Consider the following 23584-nt stretch of genomic DNA (forward strand, 5'->3'; position numbering starts at 1 on the left):
TTTGGGGGTGCACTGAGGAGGGCTGGGGTGCAGGGAGGGGAGGATTTGGGGGTGCATTGAGGTGGGGGCTGGGGGGGTGCAGGGTGTCTAGCGGATAGGAGTGAGGAGTGGTGTGATGGGGGGGGCTGGAGGTTCTAGCCCAGGGGCAGCAGGTGCTGGGGGCTGGTGGGTCTGCAGGCTGGGGGGGGGTGTCAGGGAGGACGTGGGGAATGTGTGGGAGGGGGACGCAGGGTCTCCTAGTCCCCGGTGTGCTCCCGCTTGTCTCCAGGAACGGGGGGAGGGAGCTGGGGGGAAGGGAATGCTGAGGGGGGGCTCAGGTCTCCTGGCCCCTGGGAGGGGCAGATGTACAAAAGTGGGGGCAGCGGGAGCCGCTCCCACGCAGCTGCGTGCAGGGGGGTTCCCCTTCCCTCCCCCCTCAGCAGGGAGTAATCAGGAGGCAGGCGGCTGTCGGGGTGGGGGGTGTTTCTCAGACAAGGGAGCAGCCTCCTGGCGGCTGTTGTGCCAACACAACGCTAATGTGATTAGGAGCAAAACTGGAGCCAGCCCCGGACGTGAGTGTGCGAGCACCCCGGTGAGTGTGCGGGAGTGTGCGACACCAGCGCTGCTCCGGCTGGCTGCACGCGAGACAAAGACTCTGTGTGTGTGTGTGTGTGTGTGACACCAGCGTGGTTCACACTGGGTGTGCGACAGAGAGAGTGAGACCGGGCAGGCGTGACACTGTGCCAGTGTGTGAGGGGGGGTGAGTGTGCGATGCCCCCAGCTGCTCACACTCTGGGGTTCCCTGCAAGAGAAACCCCGCTTGGGGCTGACTGGGGCGTGTGGCAGAGATAGTGGGTGACACACCGGTGTGTGGGGGCGGGCGTGGTCGTGGGGGGCACGGCAGGAGGGTGCTGGACTCCACAGCAGCTTGCCAGGTCTCTGCTGTGGGGGGATCGAGGCCTGTTCACGGAGCTGGGGCTGGGGACTTGCCAGGCCAAGGGAACGGTTCAGTACGGGGTGGGATGGGGGCATAGGGCAGGGTCTGGGGGTTCAGAGACAGTGGTACACCCCCCCTCGGCTCTAACCATTAGCCTCCACTCCCCTCCCAGTGCCAGGGAGAGAACCCAGGTGTCCTGGCTTCCGGAGGGGAGTGGGGTCTAGTGGGTTGGGGGAGAGACTGGGAGGTGTCCTGGCTCCCAATACCCCCCCCAACCCACCAGACCCCACTCCCCTCCTGGAGCTGGGGAGAGAACCCAGGAGTTCTGCCACTCCATCCACGACCAGGCTTGGCTGCCTTTCACCAGCTGCCCTGACCTTCCTTATCTACGAACCTCTCAGGCCCGAACGCTGGGAATTGGTTCTGGCCCCTACGCTGTCCCCCCGGCGCCTGGGAAGCAGCCCCCCCCCCAAACTGCTGAGCCCCTGGAGGCTCTCCCTGCAGTGTGTATATGGGGGGGGCTTCTGGCAGCACCAAGCGACGTCTCGACCGGGCATGGCTGGATGTGCCCTGCAGGCAGCTCCGGTTACTGGAGCCGGGGCTGGGTGGGAGCTGGGACTCCTGGGTTCTATCCCTGGCTGCGGGCAGGAGTCCGAGCACAGAGCTGCCTTCACGCCCCGCTCCCCACACACCCCTGTCCCTCTGTGCCCCCCGCGCTCCCCCCTGGGCCAATCAGCAGCAGCCTTAATTCTACCCCGACCCCTGCGGGGGGAGGCTGTGTGTTGGGGGGGGTGCCTCTGTGCTTTGCTCTGACCGCCCGCGTCTGTCTACGGGGGTTTCCCTGGCCGTGCCCCCCCGTGCGGCACTGGTGACTCACCGTGCGGGGGAGCAGTGGCTGAAACCACGGGACTGACGGGGGGAGCTGGAGCGGAGAAATCCCAGCCCGGGGCGTGGGGTGGGCCCGGGGTGTTCGCGAGCCGGGTCTTGGTTCACGCGCGGGCTCCTCCCCCCCCTTCTCGGCCCAGTTCGCACAAGTGCGTGCCCCGAAGGGTGTGTATGTGTGTGTGGGGGGGTGTTACACATTTCCTGGCCGGTCTCGGCACACGCGTGTGGGAGCGTGGCCAAGCCGTGTGCGCTGGCAGGCAGGAGCAGCCCCAGCGCGATGTGACAAGGAGCAGCTGCCTGGCCCGGCCTCAGGGGAAAGACGGGGACTCGGGCTGGCCAGGGGCCCCCCCCATTGATCCCAACCCCCCCCGACTGGCCCTTAACCGAAGCCTCCCCAGCTCTGCCCTGCTCTGCCCCCCATGCTCTGGGCCAAGGCCCTGCTGTGCCCCAGGAGGGCACGCAGGCTGGCTGGGGAGGTGGGGGGAGCGGGCGACGACGGGTGGGGGGAGGAATCTGGCCTGGAGCTTGGGTGTTCAGGGCAGGCGAGAGGCTGAGGGGAGCCGAATGCGGTGGCAGCAGGGACCCCTACGCTGGCACCGCGCTGGTCTGGGCCAGGCTGCTGCGGCCAGGAGCAGGAGTACGCCCCCTTTCCCCCCCCAGCCCCCTGGGGGAGACAGAGACAGTGTCCATCCCCCAACAGCACAAGTCAGGAGAGAACCCAGGCGTCCTGGCTCCCAGCCCCCCCCCCGCTCTAACCCACCAAACCCCACTCCCCTCCCAGAGCCGGGGAGAGAACCCAGGAGTCCTGGCTCCCAGCTCCTCTCTCTCCAACCCTGGGTGACTTTGGGCTCTGGGGAGGGGAGGGTCTCCAGGGCCGAGCAGAGATGAAGGGGGGGGTTGAGTAGGTGGGAGGGGGGTGGGGCTGTGGCTGGGGCAGAGGGGATATGGGTGGGAAGGAGGGGGGGATGGAGTTATGGGGCTGGAAGAAGAGGTGGGAAGGTTGGGGTCTGGCGAGGGGGGTGGGCAGGGACGGGGCTTGGGGGATGGGGTGCAGATGCGTCCATCTAATGATCTCCCCCCCCCCAACAGGTTTGTGTGAATCTGGGGCCACCCTCCCCCATACCAAGGCTCCAACCAACACCCCTCCCCAGGAGAAGAATCTCTGAGCCACATCCCCCACCCCCACATGGAAACGCCCGGCCCCCGATTTCCCAGCTGGACTCCTGAACCCCAGGCCCTGTGAGCCCCCCCCGCCCCCCGTGGAGCATGGTGGTGGCTGGTCTCTACCGCTGATCCTGGAGCCGCCTGGAGGGGGCACCCTCGAGGGCCTGTCCCCCCCGCCACATGGCCTTGGCAGCGTCCAGCATGGCAGACCTGGGCGCCTGTCCCCGACCAGCACAGACTCCCCAGAACTGGAACTGACCCCCCCCCCAGCCCCGCACCGGGCCGGCGCCCTGCATCTGGTTCCGGCAGGACCAGCCACCACACCTGCACCCCGAGCCGGCAGGAGACGGAGGCTGCTGAGCAGGTCAGTGAGGAGGGGAGCTGGCCTGGGGGGGCATGGGGAAGGGGGCACTGCTGGGTGTGCACGAGGGGGCATGTGCCGGTCTGTGGGCACGGGGGCGCGTGCCCTCCCGCTCTGCCTGAAGATGGGTCCACGGCCGGTGTGCGGCAGTGAGCGGCGGAGCCCAAGCCGTGTGTCCGTGCACAAGGCTTTGCACGTGGGCGTGGCTGCTTCGGACCGTAGGAGGGAATGCAAGTGCAGGCGTGTGTGTGACGGGCTGGCCCTGCGGGTGGAAACTTGTGAACAGGTGTTTGTGTGGGTGGGTGTGGAAATGCACATGTGAATGTGTGGGCATGGGTGTGCAAATGTGTCTGTGCGGGCATGGGCGTACAAATGCACACGCTTGTCTGAGTGTGGGTGTGCGAATGCGCATGTGTTTGGGTGTGCGCATGTCTTCATGGGCATGGGTGTGGAAATGCAGACATGTTGGTGTGCACATGGGCGTGCAAATGCACGTGGGCTTGTGTGGGCACGGACGTGCAAATGCACGTGGGGTTGTGTGGGCACTGGTGTGCAAATGCACTTGGGTTTGTGTGGGCACAGGCGTGCAAATGTTCCCCTGTGGGTGTGGGTGTGCCCCCGGGGCTCGCCCTGTGTCTCGGCTGGGCTGGCTGTCGGGGGCGACGCTGGCTGGGCCGCCCCGGGGCAGCTCACGGGCTCTCTCCCCGCGGTGGGCAGATGGTGCGGCGCCATGTCAGGTGACTACGAGGAGGACGTGTGCCGTGGTGCGCTCACCCTGCTCAAGGAGCTCTGCTTCTCCCTGCGGGCGCTGGAGCAACACGAGAAATGCCTGGAGTTCACCGACCTGCTGCGGAACCGGGGGCACCCCCCGCCCACTGACTCGGGTAAGGGGCCGGCTCTGCCCGTGGGCGCGTCCCGGGGGGCTGGCAGGCTGCAGGGGGGGCAGGGTTACGTGTGCATTTGGTGGGGGCTGGGAAGATGCGAGGGTCCTGTTCACGTTGATGTTCCAGGCGGTGATGGGGTATTGTGGGGGGACGTGGTCGCGTCGACGTTCCAGGCGGTGATGGGGTATTGCGGGGGGACGTGGTCGTGTCGACGTTCCAGGCGGAGATGGGGTATTGCGGGGGGACGTGGTCGTGTCGACGTTCCAGGCGGAGATGGGGATATTGCGGGGGGACGTGGTCGTGTCGACGTTCCAGGCGGTGATGGGGTATTGCGGGGGGACGTGGTCGTGTCGACGTTCCAGGCGGTGATGGGGTATTGCGGGGGGACGTGGTCGCGTCGACGTTCCAGGCGGTGATGGGGATATTGCGGGGACGTGGTCGCGTCGACGTTCCAGGCGGTGATGGGGATATTGCGGGGGGACGTGGTCGTGTCGACGTTCCAGGCGGTGATGGGGTATTGCGGGGGACGTGGTCGTGTCGACGTTCCAGGCGGTGATGGGGGTATTGCGGGGGGACGTGGTCGTGTCGACGTTCCAGGCGGTGATGGGGGTATTGCGGGGGGACGTGGTCGTGTCGACGTTCCAGGCGGAGATGGGGTATTGCGGGGGGACGTGGTCGTGTCGACGTTCCAGGCGGTGATGGGGATATTGCGGGGGGACGTGGTCGTGTCGACGTTCCAGGCGGTGATGGGGTATTGCGGGGGGACGTGGTCGTGTCGACGTTCCAGGCGGTGATGGGGTATTGCGGGGGACGTGGTCGTGTCGACGTTCCAGGCGGAGATGGGGTATTGCGGGGGACGTGGTCGTGTCGACGTTCCAGGCGGTGATGGGGTATTGCGGGGGGACGTGGTCGCGTCGACGTTCCAGGCGGTGATGGGGTATTGCGGGGGGACGTGGTCGCGTCGACGTTCCAGGCGGAGATGGGGTATTGCGGGGGGACGTGGTCGTGTCGACGTTCCAGGCGGTGATGGGGATATTGCGGGGGACGTGGTCGTGTCGACGTTCCAGGCGGTGATGGGGATATTGCGGGGGGACGTGGTCGCGTCGACGTTCCAGGCGGAGATGGGGTATTGCGGGGGGACGTGGTCGTGTCGACGTTCCAGGCGGTGATGGGGTATTGCGGGGGGACGTGGTCGCGTCGACGTTCCAGGCGGTGATGGGGGTAATGCGGGGGGACGTGGTCGTGTCGACGTTCCAGGCGGAGAGGGGGTATTGCGGGGGGACGTGGTCGCGTCGACGTTCCAGGCGGAGATGGGGTATTGCGGGGGGACGTGGTCGCGTCGACGTTCCAGGCGGTGATGGGGTATTGCGGGGGGACGTGGTCGTGTCGACGTTCCAGGCGGTGATGGGGTATTGCGGGGGGACGTGGTCGCGTCGACGTTCCAGGCGGTGATGGGGATATTGCGGGGGGACGTGGTCGTGTCGACGTTCCAGGCGGTGATGGGGTATTGCGGGGGGACGTGGTCGTGTCGACGTTCCAGGCGGTGATGGGGATATTGCGGGGGGACGTGGTCGTGTCGACGTTCCAGGCGGTGATGGGGGTATTGCGGGGGGACGTGGTCGTGTCGACGTTCCAGGCGGAGATGGGGTATTGCGGGGGGACGTGGTCGTGTCGACGTTCCAGGCGGTGATGGGGATATTGCGGGGGGACGTGGTCGTGTCGAGTTCCAGGCGGTGATGGGGTATTGCGGGGGGACGTGGTCGTGTCGACGTTCCAGGCGGTGATGGGGTATTGCGGGGGGACGTGGTCGTGTCGACGTTCCAGGCGGAGATGGGGTATTGCGGGGGACGTGGTCGTGTCGACGTTCCAGGCGGTGATGGGGTATTGCGGGGGGACGTGGTCGCGTCGACGTTCCAGGCGGTGATGGGGTATTGCGGGGGGACGTGGTCGCGTCGACGTTCCAGGCGGAGATGGGGTATTGCGGGGGACGTGGTCGTGTCGACGTTCCAGGCGGTGATGGGGATATTGCGGGGGGACGTGGTCGCGTCGACGTTCCAGGCGGTGATGGGGTATTGCGGGGGACGTGGTCGTGTCGACGTTCCAGGCGGTGATGGGGATATTGCGGGGACGTGGTCGCGTCGACGTTCCAGGCGGTGATGGGGTATTGCGGGGGGACGTGGTCGTGTCGACGTTCCAGGCGGTGATGGGGTATTGCGGGGGGACGTGGTCGTGTCGACGTTCCAGGCGGAGATGGGGTATTGCGGGGGGACGTGGTCGTGTCGACGTTCCAGGCGGTGATGGGGTATTGCGGGGGACGTGGTCGTGTCGACGTTCCAGGTGGCGGCGGTGGGATACTGGGGGTGGGGGCGCGGCCCTGTCTTCGTGCCCAGGGGGCTGGGGTACCGATGGGAGGACGGGGTCTCCAGCCTGCATCTCCCGTGTCCCCTCCCGCTGCTCACAGCCTCTGCCCCGCACAGACATCTCCGTCAGCCTGCTGTCCGTCATCGTCACCTTCTGCGGCATCGTGCTGCTGGGGTCTCGCTCTTCGTCTCCTGGAAGCTCTGCTGGGTCCCCTGGCGGGACAAGGGGGCCTCGCCAGCGCCGCGCAAGGACCACGGCCTCCACGGCCACCTGCACCACTCGCCCTTCGGCGACCTGCTGGTGGAGCGCGTGGAGCTGGGCCCCGAGATGCCCGAACGCTCCTACCTCGACATGGACTCCTACCCCGAGGCCACCCTCAAGCTGAGCCAGACCTCGCCCGACCTGCCGGTGGAGGGGCAGGTGGGCCCCAAGGAGGGCGGCGGCATGCCCAATGCGCACTCCCACCAGCAGGTGGCCACCTTGGCGCCCGCCCCCAGGTGAGGCCCGGGGCCGCCCTTGCCTCCCCTAGGGGGCAGCAGGAGCGTACCTGGCATGGGGAGGGGGAACCAAAGGGGGGATCTGTCTCAGGGGGGCAGGGGGAGTAGCTGGGGTTTCACAAGGGGAGCCCTGGGGTGTGGGGGCTCCTGGGGGAGTGCATTCAGGGGGGAGCTGCCCCCCGCTCCCAGCCCCATAGCTCCTGCCCCAGGTGGGTTGGGGGCACCCCATGTCTCAGTGCGCCCCTCCCAACTCCCGCCCCCTCGCAGGTACAACACCCTGCCGCGCCCCGTGACCCAGCAGCTGTCCAGCCCCGGAGGTGGTCGGCCACGGCGGGGAGGACAAGCCGGAGCAGGCCACCAGCATCGGTCAGATCAAGCCGGAGCTGTACAAGCAGCGGGCGGGCGAGGCGGAGCACCGTAAGGTGGAGGGTCCTCCCTGCGGACGCATCAGCTTCGCCCTGCGCTACGCCTACGCCTCGGAGCAGCTGGTGGTGAAGATCCTGCGGGCGCTGGACCTGCCGGCCAAGGACGCCAACGGCTTCTCCGACCCCTACGTCAAGATGTACCTGCTGCCCGACCGCAAGAAGAAGTTCCAGACCAAGGTGCACCGCAAGACGCTCAACCCCGTCTTCAACGAGACCTTCAACTTCAACGTCCCCTTCGCCGAGCTGCCGGGACGCAAGCTGCATTTCAGCGTCTACGACTTCGACCGCTTCTCCCGCCACGACCTCATCGGGCAGGTGGTGCTGGACAACTTGCTGGAGATGGCGGAGCGGGATGAGGAGACGCCCATCTGGAGGATATCCTGGAGGGCAGCTCGGTGAGTGCGGCCATGGGGGACGGGGTGTGGGTTGTGGGAGGGGTGAGCGGGACGGGAGGCTGACACAATCGTCAGCTCAGCCCCTGTCTGTCTCAATTCAGCTCAGCTCTTCACCCCAACCCGAATTTAACCCAACGCAAACCCAACCCGGCTCAATGCAAGTCAACCTTAACTCAACCCAATCCAAATTCAACCCCAACTCATCTCAGTCCAGCCCAGACTGACCCAACTCAACCCCAACCCCGTGTCAACTCAGTTCAACTCAAACCCAAACGTTCAACGCTCAACACAACTCACCGTAACCCCACTCAACTCGATCCATCTCCCCAGTCCAGACCCACCAACTCGATCCATCCCTCAACCCAAGCCCACTCCCCAGCCCAGCCCCCAGTGTCCGCACCCAGCCATCCTGCTGGAGATGCCAGAGTGGAGAAGGTAGCTTGTCTGAGGGGCCAGTGTGGTGAGACCCCAGGGAGACGGGATGGGTCTCAGTCCAGGGAGTGGGAGATGCAATCTGGGGAGGGGGATAATGTGGGGTGATCCCAACCCAGGGGTAGGATGCTGCCTCAAGTGTAGGGCAAGGGCTGTGGTATCTAACGGCCCCCCATCTGGCTTCCCTCTGGACCCTGCCCTTCCCCCCCCAGCACCCACTCCTTCCCCTCCCCCCAGCTCCTGGTGCATTCGACCCAATTCTGCCTGGATTTCCAGCCGGGGTTGTTTTTGAATATTTTAGCTGAATTTCTTGTTTATGAAACTGACGGGTAATTAGAGCAGCCAGGTATGTGTGCTCCCTCCCCCGCCGGGCCCGGATGCTGCTCCTCACTCCCGATCCGCAGCCCCCTGCCAGCCCAGCCCTGGCCCCCCCCAGCCCTGCCGGTGCCCCCTCCCTCCCGACCCGCAGCCCCCTGCCAGCCAGCCCTGGCCCCCCCCAGCCCTGCCGGTGCCCCTCACTCCCGACCCGCAGCCCCCTGCCAGCCCAACCCTGGCCCCCCCCAGCCCTGCCGGTGCCCCTCACTCCCGACCCGCAGCCCCCTGCCAGCCCAACCCTGGCCCCCCCCAGCCCTGCCGGTGCCCCTCACTCCCGACCCGCAGCCCCCTGCCAGCCCGGCCCTGGCCCCCCCCAGCCCTGCCGGTGCCCCTCACTCCCGACCCGCAGCCCCCTGCCAGCCCGGCCCTGGGCCCCCCCCCAGCCCTGCCGGTGCCCCTCCCTCCCGACCCGCAGCCCCCTGCCAGCCCGGCCCTGGCCCCCCCCAGCCCTGCCGGTGCCCCTCCCTCCCGACCCGCAGCCCCCTGCCAGCCCAGCCCTGGGCCCCCCCCAGCCCTGCCGGTGCCCCTCCCTCCCGACCCGCAGCCCCCTGCCAGCCCGGCCCTGGCCCCCCCAGCCCTGCCGGTGCCCCTCACTCCCGACCCGCAGCCCCCTGCTAGCCCAGCCCTGTCTCTCCCCAGCCCTGCCAGTGCCCCTCGCTCCCGACCCGCAGCCCCCTGCCAGCCCGGCCCTGGGCCCCCCCAGCCCTGCCGGTGCCCCTCAGTCCTGACCCGCAGCCCCCTGCCAGCCCGGCCCTGGCCCCCCCAGCCCTGCCGTTATCACTGTCCCGTCCCTGGCTCTGGCTCTCCGTCTGGGGTTTGAGCTGCGGGAAGTCAGCTGATTTTCAGGTGAGGGAAAGGGCGGGGGAGGGTAGGAGCAGGCGCGGGGGGGGGGGGGGGAGGGGGGTCTGTGTGCGTGCGTGCCCTGCCCCTCCCCCACGCCCTTCCCACCAGGAAATCCACCCACTGCTCTCGCTCCGGCCCCAGCATCAAAGAGGGGGAGCTGGGAACCAGCCCCAGACAGTCTCTGGTCCTGCTCCCTGCAGCCCCGGCCCCACAACCTCCCCCTCCCCACTGGGGCAGCACCCCTTACTGCGCCCCCCACTCCCTGCAGCACAGCGCCCCCTAGCGCCGCACTGGGGGGTCAGAGCCAGTGCAGAAGGTGAGGGGAGACCGCCCGCTACTGCGTCCCTGCCCCACTCCCGGCAGGGGGCTGCGGGTCGGGAGTGAGGGGCACCGGCAAGGCTGGGGGGGGCCCAGGGCCGGGCTGGCAGGGGGCTGTGGGTCGGGAGTGAGGGGCACCGGCAGCGTTGTGGGGGGCCCAGGGCCGGGCGAGCAGGGGGCTGTGGGTCGGGAGTGAGGGGCACTGCACTGGGGTCAGCAGTGACTCAGGAAATCTGGCCGGTCGCTTGTCTGCCTCTCGCTCTCCTCGGCCAGTTCCCGGGGGCCGGTGGTGGCCGGGCGCCAGGGGCTGTAACATGCGGGCTGGGCCGGCGCCGGGGCCAGGCGGGCATTAATATTCATGGGCAGGAAATCGCTGCAGCCTGGTAAAGGGGCATGAAATATTCAGGCTGCCGGCGCCTGGGGTCACTCACCCCCCCCCCCCCGCCCGCAGGAGAAGGCCGACCTTGGGGAGGTGAATTTCTCCCTCTGGTACCTGCCCACTGCCGGCCGCCTGACTGTGACCATCATCCGGGCCTCCAACCTCAAAGCCATGGACCTGACCGGCTTCTCAGGTCAGGGACCGAGGGGGTCTGTGCTGGGGGGGGGCAGGGCTATGCCGGGGCGGTGAGGGGCTGGGATGGGCTGCAGGTCGGGAGTGAGGGCACCGGCGGGGCTGGGATGGGGGGCTGTGGGTGCTACAGGGGGTGGGAGATGGGGACGCTGCTGGGTTGGGGGAGGCACCAAAGGGGTGGCCGGGGAGGGGGCTGCTGGCACTGGGGGTGTGGAGCTGGGGAACGCCCCCCCCCATTCGGCCCATATCTGACCCCCCCCCAGACCCCTACGTCAAGGCCTCGCTCATGTGCGAGGGGCGACGGCTGAAGAAACGCAAGACGTCCATCAGAAGAACACCCTGAACCCCAGCTACAACGAGGCCCTCGTCTTCGACATCCCACACGAGAGCACCGAGCACGTCAGCCTCACCATCACCGTCATGGACTACGACTGGTGAGCCCGGCCGCCCGGCGGGCAGGACGCCTGGGCTCCACCTCCGGCACTGGGAACGGGGAGTGGGGGCTGGCGGATTAGAGCAGGGGGGCTGGGGGAGCCGGGACGCCTGGGTTCTCTCCCCGGCTCTGGGTCCCCGTGGGTGGGGCGGGGTCCAGCATCGACTGGTCTGTTTCTCCCCCAGCATCGGGCACAACGAGGTGATCGGGATGTGCCGGGTGGGGAGCGATGCTGAGGGGCCGGGCCGGGAGCACTGGGCCGAGATGTTGGCCAACCCCCGCAAACCCATCGAGCACTGGCACCAGCTGGTGGAGGTAATGGGGTGGGGAGTGGGGTCGTGCTGGGGGGTTGAGGAGATGAGTTGCGGGGGGCGTGCTGTGGGACGTGGCCTGGCAGGCACATCGAGGGGGTCCTTGCCGTGGGGCATGGGCATGGGGGGGGTCATGCTACATGGGATGGCCCTGGGGGTGCAGGGGAGATGGGTTTGAGGGTGTCGGGAGGGGGCAGGCTTTGGGGTCAGGGAGGGTCACTTGTGGGACAGAGGGGATGTGGATGGGCAGGCATGTACTATGGGGAAGGGGACAGGGAAGGACATGGTGGGGGGTTGTGCTGTGGAGGTCGGGGGGGGGTTGGAGAAGGGGCTGGGGGGCTGGTGCCATCTCTGACCCCACTGCCCCCCTCTCCAGGAGAAAGCCCTGAACAGCTACATCTCCAAGAGTGCCCAGCGCGACAAGACCCAGCATCGTGGTGGAGAGCCGTCCCCTCGGACTAGCCCCCCGCCGAGACCCCCAGGGGCTGTGAGTATTTAGGCAGCGGGGGCTGCGGGTCGGGGAGTGAGGGGCACCGGCAGGGCTGGGGGTCAGGGCTGGGCTAGCAGGGGGCTGTGGGTCGGGAGTGAGGGGCACAGCAGGGCTGGGGGGGTCAGGGCTGGGCTAGCAGGGGGCTGCGGGTCGGGAGTGAGGGGCACCGGCAGGGCTGGGCTAGCAGGGGGCTGCGGGTTGGGAGTGAGGGGCACCGCAGGGCTGGGGGAGGGGGGAGCCCAGGGCCGGGCTGGCAGGGGGCTGCGGGTGGGAGTGAGGGGTACCAGCGGGGCTGGGGGGGGGTCAGGGCTGGCTAGCAGGGGGCTGTGGGTCGGGGAGTGAGGGGCACCGGCAGGGCTGGGGTGGGTCAGGGCTGGGCTAGCAGGGGGCTGTGGGTCGGGAGTGAGGGGCACTGGCAGGGCTGGGGTGGGTCAGGGCTGGGCTAGCAGGGGGCTGTGGGTCGGGAGTGAGGGGCACTGGCAGGGCTGGGCTGGGTCAGGGCTGGGCTAGCAGGGGGCTGTGGGTCGGGAGTGAGGGGCACCAGCAGAGCTGAGTGGATTCTTTCCCCCCCCCAGGATCGTGGCTGGTCTCCCTGGTTCTGCGCTGTTCTCCGTGTCCAGGGGAGGCGCCGTCAGGAGCTCTGTGTATGTGTTGGGGGGGCCGTGGGGATGGGGGTGTCATTTTTTCTCTAAGCCATAGGAGAAGCCAGGACCGAGCCGTCTCCCAAATGTCTCTCCCTCCCTGGGGCTGATTTGTGTGTGTTTGGGGTGGGAGACCACAGGCTGGGAGCCCCCCTCTACGCAGTGACTTGCATGTTGTAGGGGGTGGGGGGCTGCCACCCCCCCCGCCCTCGTGGGAGGGGCAGGTTGCCTGGCTTTAGCCGCACCCACGCACTGTGAACCCAGGTGTCCGGGGATCTGCATCTTGTCCTGAAGAGGAAGGACCTCTTGGCTGGTTCTTTCCACACCCCTGTCTCCCCCCCCCCCCCCCCCGACCGATGGCTCCTGCTGCCCGCCCCCCCAGTGCTGAGAAGAGACCCCTGCACTGTGTGGGGGCTGCGTCACCCCCCAATGACTGACTCATCTGGCGGGGGCAGGGCTGTTGCAGTGACCCCCAAAGCACCTGGCTTCCCTGACTGAAATGGGGGTCCTTGCTCCCCCCCAGGGGACTTCATGCTTGATCTGGACTTGGTGGGGGGAACATGTCTCCCCCCCAACTTGTTTCTCGGTGGTTTGCATGAACATGATTTCCACCCCCCCCCCACCAGCCGTGGGTGTGTGGGTGTGTGTGGGGAGGAGAAGAACCCAGGCGTCCGGATGCTCCCCACCCGCCCCCAGAGTGTAGGACAGTGGGATCCGGGGAATCCGTCTAGGAGAACCCAGACATCCAGTTCCTGTCTGTCGCCCCCCCTCCCCCCACGCATGTCTGTACCTTTGTCTGTCTGCGTTTCTCTGTCCATCCGTCCCCCGATGATCCATCCTGGGTCTTTGTTTTAAGTGTGTGAGGGGGAAAAAAACCAGCCCGCCCCCCTCCCGGGCCTACCTGACCGAGTGGAAACCCCTCTGGAAAAGCCATAGACCCCTGCCCGCCCCCCACCCCCGGGGCAGGGCACCCAGCGTGCTGGGTGGGGGGCGGGGAGGGGGAGCAGGCAGGTTCTGGCCATAACATTCTGCAATAGCGTCACGGGAACTCGGAGCTGCTGCTAATGTGACCTTAACAATAAATCTGGTGAGAGGTGACTGCTCGGCCTGCTGTGTCCCGGACCCCCCTCCCCTGGGGCCCCCCCTCCCCTGGGGCCCCCCTTCCCTCACCCCCCTGCAGCAAGACACTGCCCCCTGCTGCCCCACCCACCCTGGGCTGTAAAGAGCTGGGGGGTGCTGGGAGCCTGGACTCCTGGGTTCTCTCCCCTGCTGTGGGGAGGGGAGTGGGGGCTAGTGGTTAGAGCAGTGGGGGGCTGGGAGCCCCGGACTCCTGGGTTCTCTCCTGGCCCTGGAGGGGAGTGGGGGCTAGTGGTTAGAGCTGGGAGCCAGGACTCCTGGGTTCTATGCTAGCTCGGTGGGGAGGGGGGGTGGTTCTTTAATTAACACTTATTTGTCCGGGGCAGGGGGAGGCGGTCTGAAGGAGGAGTGTCAGTGGTTCACGGGCAGGGCCCTTTCATTGGGTGCGGTTCACCACCAGGGGGCAGAGTTGCTCCATCTTTCCCTGGGACCTTGCACTGGCTGTGGGTTACGGGGTGGGGGGGAGGAATCGCCGTCACCAGACAGGGGTGCTGGCATCCGGGGGTGCTGGCCCTGCATTGGGGCGGGGGCGGTGTTTGCACCCCCCAGGCCTCCAGCACAGAGCTCTGGGTCCAGCCCCATTGGATGACGACCCCTCTGGGGAGTCCTTGTGGAGGGGAGACACCGCGAGGAACTTGTGTCCCCGGCCGGGCGGCCCCGTCTCACCCGCCTGCCCCGGGGTTAGGATCGCCAGCACCCTGGCGTCTGGGCCGAGGCCTCGAAAGGATCCTGGCGCTTTCGGCGTGAAATCGACGCGAGCCAGGAGAAACGCCGCGGGGAAAAGGGAACGGCCGAGGCACGACCGCAAACAGGCCTGACGGGAGCCGGGCTGCGGGCGGTTCGCAAATGGAACGGAGTCAAAACGTGGTGCAGAGCAGAGGGTTTGTGTTCCCCGGAGCGTGTCTGTACCGCAGGCCCGGGCCGCTCGGCGCGGGGCGGCCCCCGCTGCAGGACCGTGTCCCGGGCGGGCCGCCGCGCCTTCGCAAAGACGTGGCGCGAGTCTGGAGGAGAGCAACGAAAACCGATGGAAGGTTTAGCAAACCTGGCCGCCGAGGAAAGGGTAAAAAACCCCTCCAGCAGGTGTAGACGCGTAGGACTGGAGGGATCACGCGAGGTCGTCTCCTCCAGCCCCGTGTCTACACTCGCACTTATGTCGGCAAAACTTCTGTCGCTCAGAGGTGGGAAGACCCCCCCCCCCCCCCCCGGCTGACATACGTTTGCCAGTGTAAACGCTCAGGGCACAGAGCTGGTTTGATTATGGTGACAGGCGAGCGGCCTCCCGAGAGGCCCTGGGCTTGATCTGCAGGGGGGAGATTTGGTTGGCGAGTTTTCCAAATAGCGACCGCTAAGGGGAGTGGAGCTGTGGGCCAGGCTCCCAAAGGGGGCTGGGGGGGCTGTGGGATCCCCATCCTGGGTAGGTTTTTAAGGCCAGGTGGGACATACCCCTGTCAGGGCTGGGCTAGGTTTGCTTGGTCCTGCCTTGGCATGGAGGAAGGGCGGACCGCACCCAGTGACCCGTTGTCACGGAGTGTGGGGGAGTCCAGGCCTGCACCCCTCTTCCTGGGATTCACTGAGACTCTCAGCCAGCCAGTAAAACAGAAGGTTTATTGGACAACAGGAACACAGTCCAAAACAGAGCTTGTGGGTACACCCAGGACCCCTCAGTGAAGTCCTTCTGGGGGAGCAGGGAGCTTAGACCCCAGCCCTGGGGTTCCCTGTGTTCCTCCACCCAGCCCCAAACTGAAACTAAACCCACCGAGCAGGTTCCCTGCTGCAGCCTCCGTCCACATTCCTGGGCAGAGGTGTCACCTCCCCCTCCCCCTCCCTGGCTCAGGTGACAGGCTCTCAGGTCTCCCGTCCCCAGGGCACATTCCCAGGTCAACACTCCCCCCTCCCTGCTGCGTCACATCGTCACATCTCTCCCCCCTTCGAGACTGAACTGAGCGGGGTCACTGTGACCAGTGACCTGGGGAAGTTCGGGGCCCCCTCTCCGGGACAGCGCATCCGCTATCAGGTTGGCACTTCCCTTCACGTGGACCACGTCATGTCGTAATCCTGCAGGAGCAGGCTCCACCTCAGGAGCTTGGCGTTGGCTCCTTTCATCTGGTGCAGCCAGGTCAGGGAGAGTGGTCGGTGTACACGGTGAAGTGTCGCCCGAAGAGATAGGGCTCTAGTTTCTTGAGGGCCCACACCATGGCCAGGCACTCCTTCTCGATGGCCGCGTAGTGTTGCTCCCAGGGTAGCAACTTCTTGCTCAGGTACACGATGGGGTGTCTCTCCCCCTTTTCATCCTCCTGCATTAACACCGCCCCCAGTCCCATGTCGGAGGCGTCGGTGAACACCACAAAGGGCTTGTCAAAGTCTGGGTTTGCCAGAACTGGGCTACTGACCAGAGCCTCCTTCAGCGCCCGGAAAGCCTCCTGGCACTGCTCGGTCCAGACCACCTTGTCTGGCTTCCCCTTCTTGCATAGCTCAGTGATGGGGGTGGCTATGGCGCTAAAGTGGGGCACAATCTTCGGTAGTATCCTGCCATCCCAATAAAGGCTTGGACCTGCTTTTGGTGTGGGGAGCGGGCCAGTCTCTGATCCACCTCCACCTTGGCCGGTTCCGGCTTTAGGCGGCCGCTCCCCACCCCGATGGCCCAGGTAAGATACTTCAGCCATCCCCACCTTGCACTTCTCCGCTTTGACAGTCAGCCCAGCCCCCTGGAGTCGGTCCAGCACTTGTCTAACCTGGGACACGTGGTCCTCCCAGGTCTGGCTAAAGACACAGATGTCGTCAATATACGCCATGGCAAAACTCTCCATCCCACTCAGGAGCTGGTCCACCAGGCGCTGGAAGGTGGCCGGCGCTCCCTTGAGGCCGAAAGGCAGGGTCAGAAACTCATAGAGCCCCAGAGGGGTGATAAAGGCCGATTTCAGCCGGGCATCTGCATCCCGCGGCACTTGCCAGTAGCCCTTTGTAAGGTCCATGGTGGTAAGGTACCGAGCTCCTCCCAGCTTGTCTAGGAGCTCGTCCGGCCTGGGCATGGGGTAGGCATCCGATACAGTGATGGCATTGAGCTTCCGATAGTCCACACAGAACCGGACTGACCCATCCTTTTTGGGGACCAGCACCACCGGCGAGGCCCAAGGGCTGGCCGATGGCTGGATCACCCCCAAAGCCAGCATGTCCCGGACCTCTCTTTCCAGGTCCTGAGCAGTTTTCCCTGTGACTCGGAGGGGGAGCATCTTATCGGCGGGTGCGACCCTGGCTGCACCCGGTGGACAGTCAGATTAGTGCGTCCAGGCTGGTTGGAAAACAGCTGTCGGTACGGATGCAGCACCCCCTGACCTCAGCTTGCTGGGCAGGGGTGAGCTGATCCGAGAGGGGGATTGTTTCCAGGGGGGAACCAGCTCTGGTCCAGGGAATAGATCTACTAAAGGGTCATCTCCCTGCTCCTCCCACTGACCACACACAGCTAACACCACATTCCCCTGGCATAATATGGCTTCATCATATTCACATGGTACACCCGGCGGTGGTGGGCCCGGTTCGACAGCTCCACCACATAGTTTACCTCATTGAGCTGCTTGGACGACCTTGAACGGGCCCTCCCAGGCGGCCTGTAGTTTGTTCTTTCTCACGGGGATGAGAACCATCACCTGATCCCCGGTGGCGTAGGCACGGGCCCGCGCCGTGCGGTCATACCAGACCTTCTGCTTCCTCTGGGCTCTGGCCAGATTCTCCCTGGCCAGGCCCATGAGTTCAGCCAGTCTCTCTCGGAAGGTCAGGACATACTCCACCACTGACTCTCCATCGGGAGTGGCCTTCCCCTCCCACTCGTCTCTCATCAGGTCCAGGGGGCCCCTCACCCTCCTTCCATATAACAGTTCGAAAGGCGAAATTCCGGTAGACTCCTGGGGCACCTCCCTGTACCGAACAGCAGGTGAGGTAAGTACTTGTCCCAATCCTGCGGGTGCTGGTTCATAAAGGTTTTCAGCATCATCTTTAGCGTCCCGTTAAACCTCTCCACCAGCCCATTGGACTGGGGGTGATACGCTGAGGCCCCAGTCATGCCGGACCCCACATTTCTCCCACAAGCACCGGAGCAGGGCCGACATGAAGTTGGAGCCTTGGTCTGTCAAGACTTCCCTGGGGAACCCCACTCGGCTGAAAATGGTCAGGAGCGCATCTGCCACGGTGTCTGCTTCAATGGAAGCTAAGGGCACTGCCTCGGGGTAGCGGGTGGCGAAATCTACCACCACCAGAATGTATTTCTTCCCCGACCGGGTCGTCTTGCTGAGAGGCCCCACGATGTCCATGGCCACCTTCTGGAAAGGCTCCTCTATGATGGGCAAAGGTCTCAAAGCCGCTTTCCCCTTGTCCCGGGCCTTCCCCACCCTCTGACAGGGGTCACAGGATCGGCAATACTGCCGGACGGTGGTAAAGACCCCGGGCCAGTAAAAGTTCTGTAGCAACCTCTGCCGGGTGCGCCGGATTCCCTGGTGCCCTGCGAGGGGGATGTCATGGGCCAGGGACAGGAGCTTGCGGCGGTACTTCTGGGGGACCACCAGGCTGCCTCCTGATCCCACAGGACTCCCCTTCCCCTGGGGGAGCCCATTCTCGGTACAGGAAACCCTTCTCCCACATGAACCTCTCCTGGCAGCCTCTCCTCATGGTCCGTCCCTCACTGAGGTCGGCCAGGTCCCTGAGCTTCTGCAAGGAGGGATCTTTCCTCAACTCGGCCTGGAACTCAGCGGCTGGGGAAGGGATGGGGCCCGGTTCCCCCTCCGTGGCCAGGTCTGAGGCCGCAGCCTCTCTGAGCCGTACCCCTCGGCGCTCCCTCCCCACCCGAGTAGGGTCTCGCGCCTCCAGTGTGGTACCCTCCCCAGGGTCAGGTCGCAGTGCCCCTCGCCGGCTCTGGCTACGGGTCACAACCAGGGCGGTCTGGGGGTTGCTTGGCCAGTCCTCTAGGTCTCCCCCCATCAAAACTTCAGTGGGCAAATGGTGGTGTACCCCCACATCCTTGGGCCCTCCTTGGTCCCCCATTTCAGGTGTACCCTTGCCACGGGCACCTAAATGGGGTCCCGCCCACCCCCGTCAGGGTCAGGTAGGTGTTGGGCACCACCCGATCTGGGGCCACCACCTCGGGCCGGGCCAGCGTCACCTCCGCGCCCGTATCCCAGTATCCATTGACCTTCCTCCCATCCACCTCCAGGGGAACAAGGCACTCTCTCCGGAGGGACAGCCCCGCACCCACCCTGTAAACCGAGCACCCGGAGTCCAGAGCCTCCAGCCCTCTGGCGGGGCTGGCTGGGGGTACTCTTCCCTCCTGAGCAGGTGGCAAACTGGTAGCCCCCCTTTCCTGGGTCGCCTGCCCTCGTCAGCTGAGTCCCTACCCAGTTAACCCTGGGTAGGTTGGGTCTGCTCAGTTTGTCCCTGAGCCCGGGGCACTGGGCCCGTACGTGGCCTCTCTGGCCACAGTGATAGCAGCTCAGGTCACGTTGGTCCCCTCGAACGGGTCGGAGGGGCCCGACGCCAGGCGTTCCCCTTTGGAGGGGGTTCTCCCTATTTCCCCGCTGGGAGGCCCCATGGTGACTCTCTCTCTGCATCGGGGGGGGGCTGTTCTTTTGGGACTCCTCCCGGCTACCCCCTAACCGACTGTTCACAAACTCGTCGGCCAGCTGCCCTGCATGCTGGGGGTTCGCGAGCTTTTTGTCCACCAGCCACAGCCTCAGGTCGGAAGGGCACTGTTCATACAGGTGCTCCAGTACAAACAGGTCCAGCAGGTCCTCTTTAGTTTGGGCCCCCGCTGTCCACTTGCGGCATATCCCTGCATCCTGTTGACCAGTTGTAGGTAGGTGACCTCAGGCGTTTTACGCTGACTCCGGAACCTTCTCCGGTACATCTCGGGGGTCAGCCCAAACTCACGGAGCAGGGCCTGTTTGAACAGTTCATAGTCCCCTGCCTCTGCCCCTGTCATCCGGCTGTACACCTCCACGGCTTGGGGTCCAGTAAGGGGGTGAGGGAACTGGAGCCTGTCTGCAGGGTCAACCCTGTGCAGCTCGCAGGCATTCTCAAAGGCCGTCAGGAAGCTATCTATGTCCTCCCCCTCCTTCCGCTGGGCCAGGAAGCACTTATCAAAGCTCCTTGCCGTCTTGGGTCCCCCCTCACTCACCGCAGCAGGGCCAGGGCCCCACTGCTCCTCAGCCTGGCCAGCTCCAGTTCATGCTGTCTTTGTTTCTCCTTCTCCTCCTGCTCATGTTGACGTTGTTTCTCCTCATGTTGACGTTGTTTTTCATGATCCTCCAGCTCCCTCATTTTCCTCTCCCTCTCCCATTCCAGCCGCATCCGCTCCAGGGATGGGGAGCTCCGCTGGGAGGATCCCCTGCTGGCTGCTGGGGTCAGGGGGCCCTCGGTATTCGCTGGGCTTCCCACAACCCCTCCCCCAGGCATAGGTAGGAAGGGTCTCGGGGTGTCCTGGGCAGCAGTCTGACCCCTCCCAGCCTGGTCAGGCCCCAGGGCCCACGCTGCGTCCGCCGGGCGGCTTCCCTCAGGGACAGGGATCGGGTCATCCAAGCGATCCCTCTCCTCCAGCTGGGCAATCAGCTGTTCCTTGGTGGACCTCCCGACGCGCAGCCCCCTCTGCCTGCACAGCTCCACCAGGTCACTCTTAAGGCGTTTAGCGTACATCTCCCGGCTGGCCACTCGCAGGCCGGGCAGCTGTCCCACGGTTTCCAGGAAAAGCCCTAGTGTGCCAGTCCTTCTTGAGGTCACCACCTCTTTGCCAGGGTCGAGCTGCAGACTCCTCCGCCCCTGGGACCGCTCGCTGCAATCCCCCGGGGGACCCTGTTACTGCAAAAGTCCTTCTCTCTGGTCACACACTCCCAGGGGTTAACCGCCCCCTGAAACCGTCTCTCTCTGAATCTTCAGCACGCCTGGTCCCCGTCAATCCCCCTTCGTTTTACTGTTCCCCAGTCACTTACTGCAGGAAGCGCCGTTCACGGGGTGCAGTAGATCCCACCGCTGCCACCAGTTGTCACGGAGTGTGGGGGAGTCCAGGCCCTGCACCCCTCTTCCTGGGATTCACTGAGACTCTCAGCCAGCCAGTAAAACAGAAGGTTTATTGGACAACAGGAACACAGTCCAAAACAGAGCTTGTGGGTACACCCAGGACCCCTCAGTGAAGTCCTTCTGGGGGAGCAGGGAGCTTAGACCCCAGCCCTGGGGTTCCCTGTGTTCCTCCACCCAGCCCCAAACTGAAACTAAACCCACCGAGCAGGTTCCCTGCTGCCGCCTCTGTCCACATTCCTGGGCAGAGGTGTCACCTCCCCCTCCTGGCTCAGGTGACAGGCTCTCAGGTCTCCCGTCCCCAGGGCACATTCCCAGGTCAACACTCCCCCCTCCCTGCTGCGTCACATCGTCACACCCCCACGTCCCTTCCTGCCCCACGTACCAGGACTTGTGTCTAGTGCACCCCTCCCAGTGCTCTGCAGCCTTGCATGGGGGTGCCCCCCCTTGCACACCTGCATCTCCAGAGTCAGGGACTCAGATCCAGCCAGGATGATGGTCTTTGAGGGGCTGGGTGGGAGCAGGGCCCCCAAAACTGACCTCAGCACCCTGGCTTGGGGTTGCTGCCCAGCCCTGGGCTCCCCCAAGCCCTGCTGGTGCCCCTCACTCCTGACCCACAGCCCCCCCCAGCCCTGCCAGTGCCCCTCACTCCTGACCCGCAGCCCCTGCTAGCCCAGTCCTGACCCCCACTCTGCCAGTGCCCCTCACACCCGCCCCGCAGCCCCTGCCCCCAGCCCCCCCGTGCCCCTCACTCCCGACCCACAGCCCCCTGCTAGCCCAGCCTTGCCCTCCCCACTCTGCCAGTGCCCCTCACTCCCGCCCTGCAGCCCCCCAGCCCTGCTGATGCCAGGACCGCCCCCCCCCCGACGGTGCATTGCCAATGAATGGGGCTCCGGGGGGCGGGGGGAAACCCGCGCTCCTCCCCACAGCTGGCTGCTCAGCGCTGGGGAAAACCCGGGCGCTGGAGGGGGGCGGAGAACCAGAGGAGATTTCCGCCCCCCTCGGAAGGAGGGGCGGGAGGGGCTGGATAACCCACAGGCAGTGGGGGGGTTAGTCTGTATCTCCCCCCCATGCAGATCTCCGGAGCGAGCCCTCCCGGGGGAGGGGGGGGATTCCCAGTTCCGCCCGCCCCCGGCTGAGGGCTTCCCCCAAGTTATCGCCCCCCCCTCCGCCCGTCACTCTCGCGGGCGGACTCCAGCCCCGCCCCCCATTTCCTCTCTGGGCGCCGCGGTGAGGGGCGCCGCTTTCTGGCTCGCAGCCCGCGCGGGGAGGGGGCTGGGGCGATGCTTCCCCCCCGCGCCGTATGGCTCCCCGTGGGGCTCTGATACTGTCAGGGGGGTGCGTGTGTCCGTGTCCCCCTTGGCCTCAGCCCAGCCCCTGCGGGGGGACTTGTGCGGGCCCAGTCCGTGCACCCTGAGTGGCTCGCTCTCATCACACACACACGGGCACACACAGAGACACACACACACTGACACACACTGACACACCGAGACTCACACTCACAGACAGACACACACACAGACAGACGCAACCCCCCCCACTGACACACATACAGAGACAGACACACACACTGACACGCACACAGACAGACAAACAGACACACACAGAGACACGCAACCCCCCACACTGACACACATACAGAGACAGACACACACACACAGACACGCAAACCCCCACACACTGACACAGACACACAGACTCACAGACACACACACACACACTGCCATAGTCCTTCCTACCTGGGTCTGCCAGCCTTGGTCCTGATCCCTGGCAGATTTGGGTCTCGCTGGGGCTGTAACCGTCCCCCCCCCCCAGCGAGGTCCGGCGGGGTTGGGGTGGGCAGAGGGGGGCGAAGGAGCTGGGACTGGGGCTCTGGGGTGGGGAGTCTCAGGAGCTGGGGGTGGGGGGAATATTAGGGCTCCCGCGGGGTGGGGGGGGGACAGAAAGTTCGGGGCTGGGAAGAGGGGAGGAAAGTGGGGAGTCTGCGCTTGTGGGGTGAGGGAGGGCAGTGGGGAGACACTGGGGGGCAGGTTGGGGTTCCTGGGTAATGGGGCTGGGATCTCTGGGGTGTGTGTGTGAGGGGGGGTTTGTGCTGTGCCCGGCTCACTCAATCCCTCCCCCGGGGCTCTGAGCCCCCCCTTAGCTAACTCTGCGGGTAGGTGTGGGCGCTGGCCTGGTGGGAGGGGGGAACTCAGTGGGGTGGGGAGCACATGGAGGGTAGAGAGGGGGGGCACACGGAGCCAGGGAGGGCTCCTGCAAGAGAACAGCTCCCTGTAAGGTGGGGGGGGGGGCGGCGGGAGAGAGGAACACTGTGGGGGGTGGGGAGCAGGGGGATACTGGGGCGGGGGGCGGGGAGGGGGGCTGGCACCTGGATCCCTGTGGGGGGGGGATCTAGGTCCCAGTCTCAGTGGGGGATACAGCCTGGCACGGGGGAGGGGTCCCCAAATCTCACTGCGGGCTGGCAAGCACCTGGCATGAGGTGGGACCTGCTCTGGATTGGGAGCTGGGGGAAGGGACGCCCTGATTCTGGCCGGGGGTCCCCGATGCTGCAGTAGGGAGACCTGGTGTCTGAAACCCAGGGCAGGGCACTGGGAGAAGGGGGGGGTTCCTCACCCTCCCAGTGCCCCTCCCCCCAGCTCCTCCTGCCTCCATCCCCATAGGTCAGCGATGGAAGACACAGCATAATGCCGTGTGTGTGCGCGTGTGTGAGCGAGCAGTGGGGAGAGAGACACCCGAATAGACAAACATCCCTGTCCCTGCCCCCTCTCCTCCACACACACACACCCCCAGTCGCACAGCATGGCCAGTGCTGACACACAAGGCCTCTGCTATAGACAGGCCCAGACCCCCCCCCCCCGCCCCCCAGAGTAACAGGTGCCTCCCTGACACACACATGCGCTGTTACTCTCTCCACTAATAGGCCCAGATGTGCTCAAAAGAGACACACACTGGATGAACGGACGGCTCTGTGTGTGTGTGTGTGTGTATAGACAGATCGATACATAAGAAGATAAGAATGACCCCACTGGGTCAGAGCAAAGGCCCATCTAGCCCTGTCCTGTCCTCCGACAGTGGCCAGTGCCGGGTGCCCA

At 65.7% G+C, this 23584-nt stretch overlaps 1 protein-coding gene across 1 annotated transcript in view; it reads left to right on the forward strand.

The window, feature by feature from the left end:
* Positions 1-3196: 3196 nt before the first annotated feature.
* The window catches only part of SYT3 (synaptotagmin 3), a 22858-nt gene continuing 2470 nt past the window's right edge, over positions 3197-23584 (forward strand). The window contains 8 exon segments of the mRNA XM_074937850.1: positions 3197-3329; positions 4044-4210; positions 6688-6738; positions 6741-7068; positions 7336-7378; positions 7380-7863; positions 7866-7888; positions 10308-10428. Of these exon segments, the coding sequence (XP_074793951.1) occupies positions 4057-4210; positions 6688-6738; positions 6741-7068; positions 7336-7378; positions 7380-7863; positions 7866-7888; positions 10308-10428 (1204 nt within the window). The 5' untranslated portion in view covers positions 3197-3329; positions 4044-4056.

The sequence above is a fragment of the Natator depressus genome, chromosome 23 (assembly GCF_965152275.1).
Source record: "Natator depressus isolate rNatDep1 chromosome 23, rNatDep2.hap1, whole genome shotgun sequence".
NCBI classification, from domain to species: Eukaryota; Metazoa; Chordata; order Testudines; family Cheloniidae; genus Natator; species Natator depressus.